The sequence below is a fragment of the Nicotiana tomentosiformis genome, chromosome 5, assembly GCF_000390325.3.
Source record: "Nicotiana tomentosiformis chromosome 5, ASM39032v3, whole genome shotgun sequence".
Taxonomy (NCBI): domain Eukaryota; kingdom Viridiplantae; phylum Streptophyta; class Magnoliopsida; order Solanales; family Solanaceae; genus Nicotiana; species Nicotiana tomentosiformis.
The window spans coordinates 27989251-28004563 of NC_090816.1; the positions used below are offsets into that span (position 1 = coordinate 27989251).

General features: G+C 37.2%; 1 protein-coding gene across 1 annotated transcript; it reads left to right on the forward strand.

Annotated features, from left to right (window-relative positions):
• The first annotated feature begins 4586 nt into the window (after positions 1-4586).
• Positions 4587-8307, forward strand: LOC104105178 (protein ACCELERATED CELL DEATH 6-like). The gene is made up of 2 exons (XM_018773806.3): positions 4587-6474; positions 7033-8307. The coding sequence occupies exons 1-2, from the start codon at positions 5895-5897 to the stop codon at positions 8175-8177; spliced, it is 1725 nt and encodes a 574-aa protein (XP_018629322.1). The 5' UTR covers positions 4587-5894; the 3' UTR covers positions 8178-8307.
• The last annotated feature ends 7006 nt before the right edge of the window (positions 8308-15313 follow it).

A 15313-nucleotide genomic window follows, 5' to 3' on the forward strand; every position in this document is an offset into this window, starting at 1 on the left:
ACCCGGGTAGTGCGAAATTTAGCCAAACAACGGTATAATGACAATAACAAAGACAATGGAAGTTGATAATAACGACAATTAAAGAATATAAATAAGACATAAATTTAACGTGGTTCGGTCAAGGTGGCCTACGTCCACAAGCAGAGAGGAGCAATTTTACTATACCAATAAGAGTACAAAAGAGAGTACAAAATTAGAGTAAATACTCTAATTAATACCAAATATCCCAAGAGAACAATCTCACAAGATCACTCCAAATAAAGGGTTCACACAAGTGTTTCCCAACACTCGCTCTCTTACAAAATACTCTATAATGAAATAAAGGAGGAGAAAGAAAGACAAGAGTGAAAAAGCTCTTGAATTGGTGTGTTTGCAAATGAGGAGAAACTCCTCTATTTATAGCAAGAAATCCTTGGCCTAATAATGGATATTATGTCATGGCAAATGTCATGATCCACAAATTTTGTTATAATTGATATTATGTCATGGCAAATGTCATAAAAATTTGGCTATATTACATGTAGTTATCTCAAATACACCTAGTTGTGGCCACTCTACTAGTTACAGTCACCTTTGCAGCTAGTTTTACATTGCCAGGAGGTTTTGATAGCGATCCTGGCCCTAATAAAGGGATGGCAATCCTAATAAGGAAAACATCATTTGTTGTTACGGATGGTATCACCTTTGCATGCTCTGCTAGTTCTGTATTCAGCTACTTCATCATGGCAACAAAATTTCGACCAACGTCCCAACAGGATTTGGTAGTTCTGCTATACCTTAATAGTGTCGCTACTTGTTTGTAGTTTCTGGCAATGGTGCAGTTGTAATTGCATTTGTAACTGGTGTTTGTGCTACTTTAGCACATTCAGTTGGTCTCGCCATTATTGTCTGTGCCATCAGTTGCATCTCTTTCCTTTTGTGCTACAGGGTTGTGCATCTCAATAGGAAACCGCAAAGGAACATATAAGAACATGAGTAGGGAGACATAAATGCATCTTTTTCCTTATGTACATTGCGTTAATTTCCGCTAATGTTGACATCATGATGCAGTGACTGATCCAGGATGTCCCTTGCCGGTTCACTTTACACTGCTCATGTAAAGTCCCTCTGGCAAGATTTCAGTAAGGAATTTCCGGCGAGAAATTTCATGGCTGACTGACAAACCCTAGACAGCCATAGAAAAAAAATAGTACTACGTCCATTCCAGTGTATGTGAACTTATTTCCTTTTTAGTTCGTTCCAAAAAGAATGACCCATTTCTAAATTTGGTAATAATTTAGCTTAAACTTATAATTGTACCCTCAATGAAAATCTTTTATAACCACACAAATATTCTGGGCCTATTTTTAACTTGTTTAGGACCACAAATTTTAAAAGTCTTCATTTTTCTTAAATTTCGTGCCCAGTCAAACAAGTTCACAAATTGAAACGGAGGGAGTAATTCTTTTAAAAAAACAAGAAAAGAAGATCCTGAAAACAATAGAGAAGATGAAAAGATGTTAAAGTGCAATAATGGTGGGAGCCCTTTCCGGAGCATTTTGTTGGGTATCCTTCTATTCCCCCTCTTAATTCCTTGTCTATTCTTGAATTCCTAAATAAAGTTGTTGGAATTTGCTGCTGATGTTTCATATTTTGATTTTGTAGATTTGTAAGGAAGCATATGTTGGATATGCGGAATAGGAGCAATGTCCGCCAAATGGTGAAATGGGGGGTCTCGAAGAGCAATGAAAGCCTCCACAAGTTACTCGAGAAAGCAAAAGGCTCGCCAATGAGCGCCGCTATATATTTTGGTAAGCTTTAGCTATAACTAATTTGGGTTTTGTAAGCTCTTGTTTCATAAACACTTGTCATCCACATTGATATTCTTTCAATTTTAACTAATATAAGGTTTCATGAAAAGAAATTAAGAGCAAAACCCAAACAACAAATCCCTTTCTTCAGGATTCATCAAGAATCTAATTAATTTCCTATATAATGTTTCATCCAGAGAAAGCAAAGTACTAACAAGATGATAATCTGAGAGATTTTGAACAAATCCCCAAATAAAGAAAAAGGATCCAACCTTGTACGATGCTGCATTGGAAAGCATTGTCGGAGATGGCGGTTTTCTAGGTCAATCACCTTTGCAGCTGGTTTTACATTGCCAGGAGGTTTTGATAGCGACCCTGGCCCTAATAAAGGGATGGCAATCCTAATAAGGAAAACATCATTTGTTTTTACGGATGTTATCACCTTTGCATGCTCTGCTAGTTCTGTATTCAGCTACTTCATCATGGCAACAAAATTTCGACCAACGTCCCAACAGGATTTGATAGTTCTATTATACCTTAATAGTGTCGCTGCTTGTTTGCAGCTTCTGGCAATGGTGCAGTTGTAATTGCATTTGTAACTGGTTTTTGTGCTACTTTAGCACATTCAGTTGGTCTCGCCATTACTGTCTGTGCCATCAGTTGCATCTCTTTCCTTTTGTGCTACAGGGTTGTGCATCTCATTAGGAAACCGCAAAGGAACATATAAGAACATGAGTAGGGAGACATGAATGCATCTCTTTCCTTATGTACATTGCGTTAATTTCCGCTCATGTTGATGCAGTGACGAATCCAGGATGTCCCCCTGCCGGTTCACTTTACACTGCTCATGTAAAGTCCCTCTGGCAAGATTTCAGTAAGGAATTTCCGGCGAGGATTCCATGGCTGACTGACAAACCCTAGACAGCCATAGAAAAAAAATAATTCTTTTGAAGAAACAAGAAAAGAAGATCCTGAAAACAATAGAGAAGATGAAAAGATGTTAAAGTGTAATAATGGTGGGAGCCCTTTCCGGAGCATTTTGTTGGGTATCCTTCTATTCCCCCTCTTAATTCCTTGTCTATTCTTGAATTCCTAAATAAAGTTGTTGGAATTTGCTGCTAATGTTTCATATTTTGATTTGGTAGATTTGTGAGGAAGCATATGTTGGATATGGGGAATAGGAGCAATGTCCGTCAAATGGTGAAATGGGGGGTCTGGAAGAGCAATGAAAGCCTCCACAAGTTACTCGAGAAAGCAAAAGGCTCGCCAATGAGCGCCGCTATATATTTTGGTAAACTTTAACTGTAGCTAATTTGGGTTTTGTAAGCTCTTGTTTCATAAACACTTGTCATCCACATTGATATTCTTTCAATTTTAACTAATATAAGGTTTCATGAAAGGAAATTAAGAGCAAAACCCAAACAACAAATCCCTTTCTTCAGGATTCATCAAGAATCTAATTAATTTCCTATATAATGTTTCATCCAGAGAAAGCAAAGTACTAACAAGATGATAATCTGAGAGATTTAGAACAAATCCCCAAATAAAGAAAAAGGATCCAACCTTGTACGATGCTGCATTGGAAAGCATTGTCGGAGATGGCGGTTTTCTAGGTCAATCACCTTTGCAGCTGGTTTTACATTGCCAGGAGGTTTTGATAGCGATCCTGGCCCTAATAAAGGGATGGCAATCCTAATAAGGAAAATATCATTTGTTGTTACGGATGTTATCACCTTTGTATGCTCTGCTAGTTCTGTATTCAGCTACTTCATCATGGCAACAAAATTTCGACCAACGTCCCAACAGGATTTGGTAGTTCTGTTATACCTTAATAGTGTCGCTGCTTGTTTGCAGCTTCTGGCAATGGTGCAGTTGTAATTGCATTTGTAACTGGTTTTTGTGCTACTTTAGCACATTCAGTTGGTCTCGCCATTACTGTCTGTGCCATCAGTTGCATCTCTTTCCTTTTGTGCTACAGGGTTGTGCATCTCATTAGGAAACCGCAAAGGAACATATAAGAACATGAGTAGGGAGACATGAATGCATATCTTTCCTTATGTACATTGCGTTAATTTTCGCTCATGTTGATGCAGTGACGGATCCAGGATGTCCCCCTGCCGGTTCACTTTACACTGCTCATGTAAAGTCCCTCTGGCAAGATTTCAGTAAGGAATTTCCGGCGAGAATTCCATGGCTGACTGACAAACCCTAGACAGCCATAGAAAAAAAATAATTCTTTTGAAGAAACAAGAAAAGAAGATCCTGAAAATAATAGAGAAGATGAAAAGATGTTAAAGTGTAATAATGGTGGGAGCCCTTTCCGGAGCATTTTGTTGGGTATCCTTCTATTCCCCCTCTTAATTCCTTGTCTATTCTTGAATTCCTAAATAAAGTTGTTGGAATTTGCTGCTGATGTTTCATATTTTGATTTTGTAGATTTGTGAGGAAGCATATGTTGGATATGGGGAATAGGAGCAATGTCCGCCAAATGGTGAAATGGGGGGTCTCGAAGAGCAATGAAGGCCTCCACAAGTTACTCGAGAAAGCAAAAGGCTCGCCAATGAGCGCCGCTAAATATTTTGGTAAGCTTTAGCTGTAGCTAATTTGGGTTTTGTAAGCTCTTGTTTCATAAACACTTGTCATCCACATTGATATTCTTTCAATTTTAACTAATATAAGGTTTCATGAAAGGAAATTAAGAGCAAAACCCAAACAACAAATCCCTTTCTTCAGGATTCATCAAGAATCTAATTAATTTCTTATATAATATTTCATCCAGAGAAAGCAAAGTACTAACAAGATGATAATTTGAGAGATTTTGAACAAATCCCCAAATAAAGAAAAAGGATCCAACCTTGTACGATGCTGCATTGGAAAGCATTGTCGGAGATGGCGGTTTTCTAGGTGTAGATCATCTGAAAAGGGATGGATTAGAAAATGGATACCAAGTCACTCCAAAGGGAAACATGGCCCTTTACGTTGCAGCCCTCTATGGTCAATCACTGGTCCTGATACATGTGAGCTTCACTTATTTCTTTTTGATGCAGTCTCAAATACAATGGAATCTTACCAATGTGCTTTGCCTATTCTGTTTTTGAACTTGTAAATAGAAAAAGCAAGAGACCATCACCATAAGTTGCTTCTTAAACACCAAAGTGAATATCATGTCTCTCAAAGAAAAGGCAAAGCCAGTAGTACCTTTTCGATTAACTGGACAGGAAGAGAAATAATTTAAGCATTTAGCTTTAAACTCTCTTACTTCTAGTAATATATTTTAATTTAACAAATCAGTAATTAGTCAATATATATTAATTAAATTAAGATGTGTGTGATTTTATGATTTTAAAACAAATCAGACCAATTGTGTAGCATGCATAAAAAGAATTTGAGGGAGGTTTGTGCTGAATACTTAATATTCAACAATTAAACGCACAAAAGGGTAGTTCTGGAATAGAATATTAATTTTATCAATTGAACCAGCATTTTTACTGAAAAGCAATAATAATAAGGGAGGATGAATGTAGTATCTAAGATCATAGAAGTTAGTGTAACAAAGATACATTTGGAGGGAGGTCTTTGAAATTATCCTTACATTTTTTTATTTGTTCTAACTAATTTTTTTTTCTCTTTTTGAAAAGATATTTTGGAAAAATAGAAATTAATAAGGATATGGGATGTTAGTAAAACTTGATTTTCAGATTTATCTGGACTCATAAAAATATTTTTCTTGTTCTATCATTTTCTTATTTAATTACTCAGTCTTGTTTGTGTTGAAAAAAGAGAATCATGAGACGAAGTAAATCTTAAGATATAAGTAATATTTTGGTTTTGTTAGATTTAGTAGTAAAAAACCGTTTTTATTCATGTTGATATTCTTTAAAGTTTGACAAATAATTAAAAGGCAATAGAAGAAACAGCAAAGATAAACAAGAAATTCCTTTCTTCTGAACAAGGCAAACAACAAATCCCTTTCTTTTGGTCAAAGACAAAGATCAGTGGTGTTCAGAATATTTCTATATAATGTCTCATCCAGAGAAAGCAAAGGACAGACAACATAATTCAGGAGATTTTGGATAAATTCGCTAATAATTAAAGAAAAAAAAAATGGATCCAACCTTGTATAATGCTGCGGTAGAAGGCAATACCAGAGATAGCAATTTTTTACTTGCTGATCATCTGAAAAGGGATGAAGAAAATGGGCACCAAGTCACTCCAAAGGGCAACACAGTCCTCCACGTGGCAGCCCTCTATGGCCACTCCCATTTTGTGGGAGAAGTCCTTAAGATTACTCCGTCATTGTTATGTCGTCAGAACAAGAAAAATGAGACTGCACTTCACATAGCAGCTAATGAAGGGCACAGTGAAGTAGTTCATGTGCTACTTAGTATAACTGGAGAGGAGAATAAGGAGAGACTCATGAGGATGACAGATGACAATGGGGATACAGCACTGCACAAGGCCGTGCGGAGCCGACATCAAGATGTTGCCAGACTTTTGGTTAAAGAAGATCCTGAATTCGAATTTCCGTCCAACAAGGCCCAGGAGACACCACTATACCTGGCGGCGGAGTCTGGTCTTCGTGATGCTTTGGTTGAAATCTTGGTATCCTGCAACAAACCAACTTTTGCTGCAGGTCCATTTAATCGAACACCTCTGCATGCAGCAGTAATTCATCAACACACGGGTATGAACGTATTTTTTGTTACTCTCCGTCATTAACATCTAGCTTTAGTTTGATTTTTCCATACCATTGTCTACATTAACTTGGAGTATATAATCATTTCAGATATTCTCAGTAATATAAAATTAATATTCACATCACTCATTTTGTGAGACAACTCTAAAGACTTATTTCTAGTTAACCAATAACTTTTGATGTAGTCCTAGGTAGCCATATCAAAATCCATAAGTGTTTGATTGGTTGTGGAGGAAATCACAAATCGGCTTGGTAACAATAATAATTTTCTCGTAATTAATTAGTTTCCCTTTAAATGATTAACTCAAAAGTCAAATTTTAACTTTGATGGCTCTTCATACCACTCTTGAACCCTTGACCTAGTGGAAGACTTAGAAATCAGTAAGTATTCAATCAATAACCACCAAATCCAAGCTCTAGGATTGTGCGAGAAGTATGAAAGAGGAAGCAAAAGAATAAATAATTTGAAGCTAAGCGCTTTTGAATGATCTCATAATTTGTGATGAATTAACTCCCTATCATCATCATCATATTTGACACATCCAGATTGCGCGAGATTACTGTGGCAATGGAATAAATCTTCATGTGAGGAAGCTGACGTGAGTGGTTGGAATTCGCTGCACTATGCTGTTAATCTAGGATTGAAAGAAGTAGTTTCTGATATGCTGGGGTGGAGGAAATCCTTAGCCTACCTTCCAGCAGGCAGTGAAAATCGCTGGACGACAACGTTTCACATTGCAGCCAGTGCAGGTGATGAAAACATGATAAATGAGTTATTAAAGTACTGCCCGGATTGCTGGGAAATGCTTGACAGCAGAGACAAAAATGCTCTTCATGTTGCCATATTGAACAATCAATATATGTTAGTTAATTCCTTATTAAAGTCCACGAAGTGGGATAGCCTTGCTGACGATGCAGATGATGATGGCAACACTCCTCTCCATTTGCTTGCCGCCTCTAGTTATTGGGCCCATGTGCCTGTGAAATTAAGAGAAAATCCCATAGCAAAGAAGATGTCATTTAACAAAGAAAACCAGACTCCGCTTGACGTAGCATTGTCTTGCATAAAGAGGACGACAAACAAGGAAAGTATCAGTGACAGCTTGTATTGCGATTTTGCTAACATTGGTCGATTGGGACGACGTGAGACTCCGGTGAATACACTGGATGAAATTGATATACAGAGGGAGTTTTTGAAGCGTGCTAAGGAACGTGAAACAGAAATCAAAGGCATCATGTCGGCAGCTCAAATACATCTAGTTGTGGCCACTCTATTAGTTACAGTCACCTTTGCCGCTGGTTTCACATTGCCAGGAGGTTTTGACAGCGATTCCAATAGCCCTAATAAAGGGATGGCGATTCTAACAAGAAAAGCAGCATTCCGTGTATTTGTTATTACAGATGTCATCGCCTTTGCATGCTCGGCTGGTGCTATATTCAGCTACTTCGTCATGGCAACAAATCATCGACCAACGTCCTATCAGGATTACAGAATTCTATCGGCTCTCAGTAGAGTCGCAGGTCAGTTGCAGCTTCTGGCAATGTTAGCAGTGGTAATTGCATTTGTAACTGGTATGTATGCTACTTTAGCACATTCACTTGGTCTCGCCATTACTGTATGTACCATCGGTTGCCTCTCTTTTCTTTTGTACATGTTTGTAATGTATCTTGTTGGAAGAGATATTACTTGAGAAATAGAGAGAGAAACATAAATGCATCTTTTTCCTTTTTTCAGTGAAATTAATTCAAGCAGTACGGCCGAGTAATAGTACTGCAGTCTGCATGCATCAGTATTTGTTTAACAGATTGTTCAGTTCAGCATCTCTATTTTGCTTTAGCTTGCCTTCTCGCATACCTTATGTACAGATGCATTCTTAAAGATGATGTGCAAGTTTTGTAGTTAAAAAAAAGAACTGTCAAATTAATTCAAAATAATTACGAATTGTTTAATATTGTATAGTATTATATGTTATCTTGGTTTTTATTTTCATTTATATGTTAAAGTAATAAGACGCCTTACTTAAAAAGAAGTAGCTTAATTACTTTAGAAGTTACGTGCTTATATGCACGTGAGCACTCTCTACCATTGGTTTCTAATTAATTTCTAGTTTGAGCGATGAAAGCTGTCATTTTCAAAAAACAATGTTAGTTTCTACTCGCTTCTATCTTCCATTTGCCTCCGGTTCCACGTGTCACGAATATTTAATATAAATCAATTTCACCCTATACAACAAGTTGTCTTTCACTTTGATTTTATATAAAAAGTTAAAGTGAGGTAGCTGGCCACACCATGTGAAATGGATGAGCATGAGACTTGTATTAATATTTATATATGTTAAAAAAACAAAAGACTTAGCAAAGACTTCGTCAAGAGTTTCAGTAATTTCCTATACCACAAGATCATTATTCCAGGGATTTTTGATAATCATATCCCCTAATTAAATAAAAAAGAATAATGGATCCCACCTTGTATAATGCTGCAAAGAGAGGCAATACCAGAGATGGTGATTTTCTACTTGCTGATCATTTGAAAAGGAATGATGAAAATGGGTACCAAGTCACTCCAATGGGCAACACGATCCTCCACGTGGCAGCCCTATATGACAAATCCGATTTCGTTGGAGAAGTCCTTAATCTTACTCCAGCAATCTTATGCTGTACGAACAAGAAAAATGAAACTGCACTTCACATAGCAGCTAAGAGAAGGAACAGTAAAGTTGTGAGTGTGATACTTGATGTAGTTGGAGTAGTGGGGGAAATAGGGAGACACTAATGAAGATGACAGATGATAATGGAGATACAACACTGCACAATGCCGTGAGGAGTAAATGTGTTGGCATTGTCAAAATGTTGGTTAAAGAAGATCCTGAATTTGAATATCCAGCAAACCAGGCTGGGGAGACACCACTGTATCCGGGGGCGGAGCCAGTGTTCTGGGCGAATCCATTAGTTTTGGTTCAAATCTTGTATTTGCATTGAATAATTTATTGATTATTTAAAATTTAATAATTTAGAACTCAATAATTTAAAATACTTAGAATTTCGAACTCATAAGCTTGAAATCTTATTTCCACCTCTGATTGTATCTGGCGGCAGAGTGTGGTTCTATTGATATTTCGGAAATCTTGGAATCGGCCCCAACTTATGCTGCTGGTCCATCTAATCGAATGCCTCTGCATGCAGCAGTAATTCAGGAACACACCGGTACATAATACTACTTGTATTAACATCTAGACTTAGAGGCAGATACGGGATTTAAACTCTACGGGTTCTCAATATTTGAGTTTTTTGGCATTAATGAATTTATATATATATATTATGCTCTGCATCAAAAGTACTGGGTTCAGATGAACCCGACACCATAAGGCTAGATCCCCCGCATCTAGCTTCAGTTTGATTTGCCCATAACTAAGCAGCTAATGCATGGTTTCTTATTAGCTGCTTAGCTACGGAGTTACCTTAAGGGCTCGTTTGGTTGCTGGTTAGAGTTATGTAAGTATTATTAATATAGGAATAAGTTATGCATGGATTAGTTATGCAAAGATTAATTTTGCGGGAATTAATTATGCAGGAATTAGTTATTCGGAGATTAATTATAGGATTAGTAATATAGAAACATAATGTGAATATTATTTATTGTTAGTCTAGTTTATTCGATTAAAATTGTTAGTATATTTTAGATATATTTTCTTGAACAAAAAAATATATAACAAGTTTGAATAGATGATATTCTTGTCATTTTGAGTTTTAATATAGGTATTACTAATACATGTATAAGTTATTCCATCTTCTACCATGCATAAATAATACATAGATTTTCTCATAACTTATATGTATATTAGTTATGCGGAAAAGAAAAACACAGAGCAAACATTGTACTAGCAATGCGCTACGTTTTATGTGGAAAAGAGAAAAAATCTAACCTAATATTATATAACCTATACTAGCTAGATTCTATGTGGAGATTATTTTTTCTCATTTTTGTAACCAAACAAGGTATCAAGTTATCACGATCCAAAATCCCAATCCGTCGTGATGGCGCCTAACACACCGACTAGGCAAGCTGAAACATGATAACGAAGGCAACATAGTAACGAAATTCATAGAAATAGCATAAACCTGAGGTCTCAATACAATAAAAACTGCTAATATAAAGTAAATCTCACCCGGTATAAGTTAAAAGAAAGAATTGAGCCTAGGGAATAGACAAAGGATTAAATTATCAGAAGATTGTATCATGGATATTCCATAACGCCCATGAAAGGCTAAAGTAATAACTAATACCGTGAGCCACAGATCAGAAGATAGCTTAAGCCTACATAAAGGCTGAACAGAAGGAAGAGGAAACTAAAGAGTTAAAATAACGAAGTAAATCAGGAGTCTGATTATTGGACCCAGAAAATTATAGAAATCGTTATTGAGAATATTGTAGGATCGTTCTTAATATCAGAGGTACAAGAGACAAAGTATAGTAGTCATATTCTATAATGGTCTACGATAAAGTCAGTTAGAAGAGTACCAGCCTCATAAGAAGTCAATATGAAGCTCCCACCGGAGTGTGTATGCACTAGAGGTGCAAGTATTATAATAGAGCTTCAAGTCGCGGATGTGAATTATACCTATGTGGAAGGGAGGTTGTCGGGACCAAACACACTCACGCAAGTATACGTGGTCGTCAAATAATAGAGTAGTGAATAGAGTATCGTTCCCACGAGGACTTATGATTAACTTTTGACTAATTTAAACTCAAATAGCTTATCGATTCAAGCGATTTCTTATAAAATAGATAATTGTCTAATTTACTACCTAAAGACTATCAAGTAATGAAATACTAGAAATCAACACAACACTTAAATAGTTTTAAATAACAATCAATGGGAGATAATATTCCAGGGTCACGGGTTATTTAACAATCATGTTCCATTCTTAGCTTAAAATAACTAATTGATTTATCTGGATTGTTGGTTGAAAGGGTTGATATTACTTATAAGACTCTGTCGAGCCCTTACTCGCATATTCAAGCTAACTCAATACCTATATGTCTATGGACTTAAATTTAACAAGAACGCATTTACAATTCCTATATTGTAACCGAGCAAGGTAATTAGGTATATGTCTATCCCAATTGCGAATCCTTTTCCCGATGTCCGGGTTTAAGAACTTGCTCTATTTAATTCTATATGCAATCTAGAGTTCCCACTTTCGAGTTCAACTCTAGATTCGTAGATAATATTTCACTGTTAGCTACTCAGCAAAATAATTAAAAACAGAATTAAATAAACAACCCAATATGATAAAATCAACTTCGTCAAATTAAACTTCAAACATCAACATTCATGTATACCCATGACCCTAGAACAATAGGGTTCTTAGCCACTCATATTCAGGCAATCATCAAAAATTCACAAGAGTGCATAAGAATCGATAAAAGAAAGAGAGAATAGGAACTCAAGACAAATTCCGTCGTTTTTAGAACTTTGTTGTGGCTTTTTCCCCTCTCCAATATGTTAGATGACCTAAAGGAGGCGTTTTTGGCTTATATATTGCGTACAAAAGTCGTGGGCCAAAGCTCTCCTATTCCTAGTCCAAATCGGCTTCAGGGATTGATGCTAAGGTGGATGCGACGCATCTACCTCGTCCTCCATTTCTCAGCTTCACATGCGAGGGTGGATGCGACGCATCCACCTCGTCCTCTATTTCTCAGCTTTTCATGCGAGGGTGGATGCGACGCATCCAACCCTTGTTCCTCCATCTCAGCTTTGCCCAGGTGCGGATGCTATGGCGGATACTGTGGGCCGACTTCACTGCTAAGGGTGCACGAAATTTGATTTTTTTTCTAGATTGGAAGCGACGCATCCAATCTCTCTTCCTCTACCTAGAGCACCTTTTCTTCATTTTTTTGCACTCCAAACACCCTAATTCACCACACACAACTCAATTAGTCATAAAACTAATAATTAAACCATGTTGGGCATTTTAAAGATCAAATAACATCAAGAAGCGGTTAAAACAAGGGTAAAGTAACATCAACACATATCGAAATATGCCAAACATCACTACCCCACACTTAAACCTTTGTTCGTCCTCAAACAAACCATCACTATAGTAGACGAAACAAAATTAAGATCTTATCATTCAAAGCACACCACACCTATGACCATGGTCATTTGCCACAATTAGGCTCTAGAATATGCATCATATGCACTTACCTTTACTTGAGTCATTCTTTTAAAAATATTCAAACAAAGACAACATGCTCACAACAATCCTAACCTCAAAAACCGACTCAATGTCACTATGCACTCATGGCTTGAACACCCAACATCATAGAGAAGTCTAATAACGTTACCTATCCCTCGTAAAACCATGTGCCCTCACAACAAGAATAAGAGAGCGAGTTCAATCCACACATTCGAATCTCATGATCAAATATATTTTAATGACTCACATATATCAAAGAAAATCGCTCACTCTCACAAAGAAGTCACATGCATGCAATTGGTACCATAGGCTTGTCCTTAATGTAAATCTCTACTAATGTAAGCTCGCTCGATCTAGAATCAATTAGGACTTTTTCATGGTTATAATGTGGGCTAAGGGACGGGTAGGATATATTTTAGGAATAGTGACTCAACCTCATAAGCACTTTAACACATCACCAAATAACTTAAGCGCAAATTCTTCAACACCATTTCAATTTCAAAAATAATATCATCCCCAACAATATTTCCTGTTTCTTTAAGCACTACTTTAATTCATACCCACTAGCAAGAACAAGACAACAATTTATTCATCTATATTTTTTCTTTTTTTTTCTTTTTTTTCAACTATTTTTTTCAATTTCCGCTAGTGGTGTATTATTTTACAAAACAAGTGCACCTTTCTTCCTTTCATTGGTTCCACTCAAAAGCCACCCCACACTTAGTTCCTTCTTACTTCTTTTAGCGCTCATCTAACAACTAAAGTGCTTCAAGAGGTAAAAGGATCAAAATAATGTCAATTAAGAATAAAAAGGGTATAGGCTTGTAATGTGGGTACCAAATAAAAGTCAATAGGCTCAAAATGGTTAACTAGGGATAGATTTTATTTGTGATAAGCAATAAGCTCAAAAAGATCAAAGAAAGTCTAAAATCATTTTTCAAACCGAGCATCACCTTAAATTTCGCTTCTACTCACATACCGGGCAAGTTCTAGACACAAGTACAATATATGAACAACACAAAAACCTCACCCCACATGGCACATGACTCACTAAGGACGATCACATTCCGACTCTCAAACAATGTAAGTATTCACGGAGTAACGAGATATTAAGCATTAAGCACAAAGTGAACAAAAGTCATGTAAACGAGACATAGGTGTCACAAAACATGCTATCCAATTTATAAAGGCTTCATGATCAATTTTAAAACATAGGAAAGGCACTACACATGCCAAAGCCTGAATATGCTACTATCAAACAAGTCAAGAGCCCCCTAGGAATCTTATATTTCTTCCTCCATTTATTTTCTAACTCTAATCTATTCTAAAAGAAAAAATTTACTACCCGGTTCAAAATACATCCCATGGAAAAGAACCGATGCACATAGAAAAACCACAGGGGATTATTACTACCTACACAAAATTTTTACTAATTACTTAAGGCTACTACTCTAATTTTTTTTTTTTTTTTGGTCAATCTCCTAATACTAACACTAATTTCAAGAATCAACTGAGAGTTACTCCATATAGATGAATTTACTACTATTACATGCCATTTGCCATTAATCCAGTGAATATTACAGCCCCCAACAGTCAAATTGTAACAGTTAAGTACATTCATCCACACAAAAAAATATGAATAACCCCCACCCCACACTTAGAACTATGCGTTGTCCCCAATGCACACAAATAAGGTAAATTAGGGTGAGAAGAAACTCCCTCAAGTCAAGGTGGAAGGCTCATCCGCAATCTGTGGAAGAGCATCTGCATCCATGGCATTCATCAAGACCCCCTCCGGCCTTGCAATATCATCCTCACGCATAGGGAGAGCTGTCATTGTCCTATCATCACCAACTGGAGCTGATTCTGTAGCAGGTGGTACAGCGACCTCAGTAGGCCTGGTGTGTGGAGCCTTAGGGAGTATAGGAGGAACAGGAGTGGATGGTCCGACAGTGGACAATGCAATCAGCTGTGAGATGTATATATCTGCACGTTGAACTAGAGCTTTGAGGAGTAATGATATCTCCCTCATCATCGTGGCTTGCTCAGTCTGGACTCGGCTTAGATCCGCACGAGTCTGACTCAACTCATCCCTGGTGGCACTCAACTCGACACGAGTCGCTATCAACTCAGCCCTGTTCTCTTGCATATCTGCTTGCATCTGCTCAAATAACTGTTGAATGGTGAGCTTAGAAGACCTTCCCTTGTTTGGCTCTAGAACATGAGTAACATCGTATGGTCCTGGAGCTTTAGCCTCAATGTCGTCATTCTCCTTGTCCCATAGTACTCCCATCTCGGTCAAGAAAGCCGATAGGGTATTTGCAAAGAACAGCCTCTACTCGTAATTCATCCTGGTGCACTGCATTTGATCATGCATGATGGCTCCTAAGTTGAGCGGTATCCCCTCCAATAAAGCATACAATACTAGTGCGTGGTGTCGAGGGACATCAGTTTTGTGTTGGCATGGAATCAGGCGGTTGCATATGAAATTTAGAGCCACATGTGCTAACGCACTCATGAATTCCTTGGCTATAGAATGGTACTCCATACTCCCATGCTTCCAATTTGCATCCTTCCTGGTAGGGCATAGGACAGACTTAATGTGTGCATAATCTAGTGTTTTGCA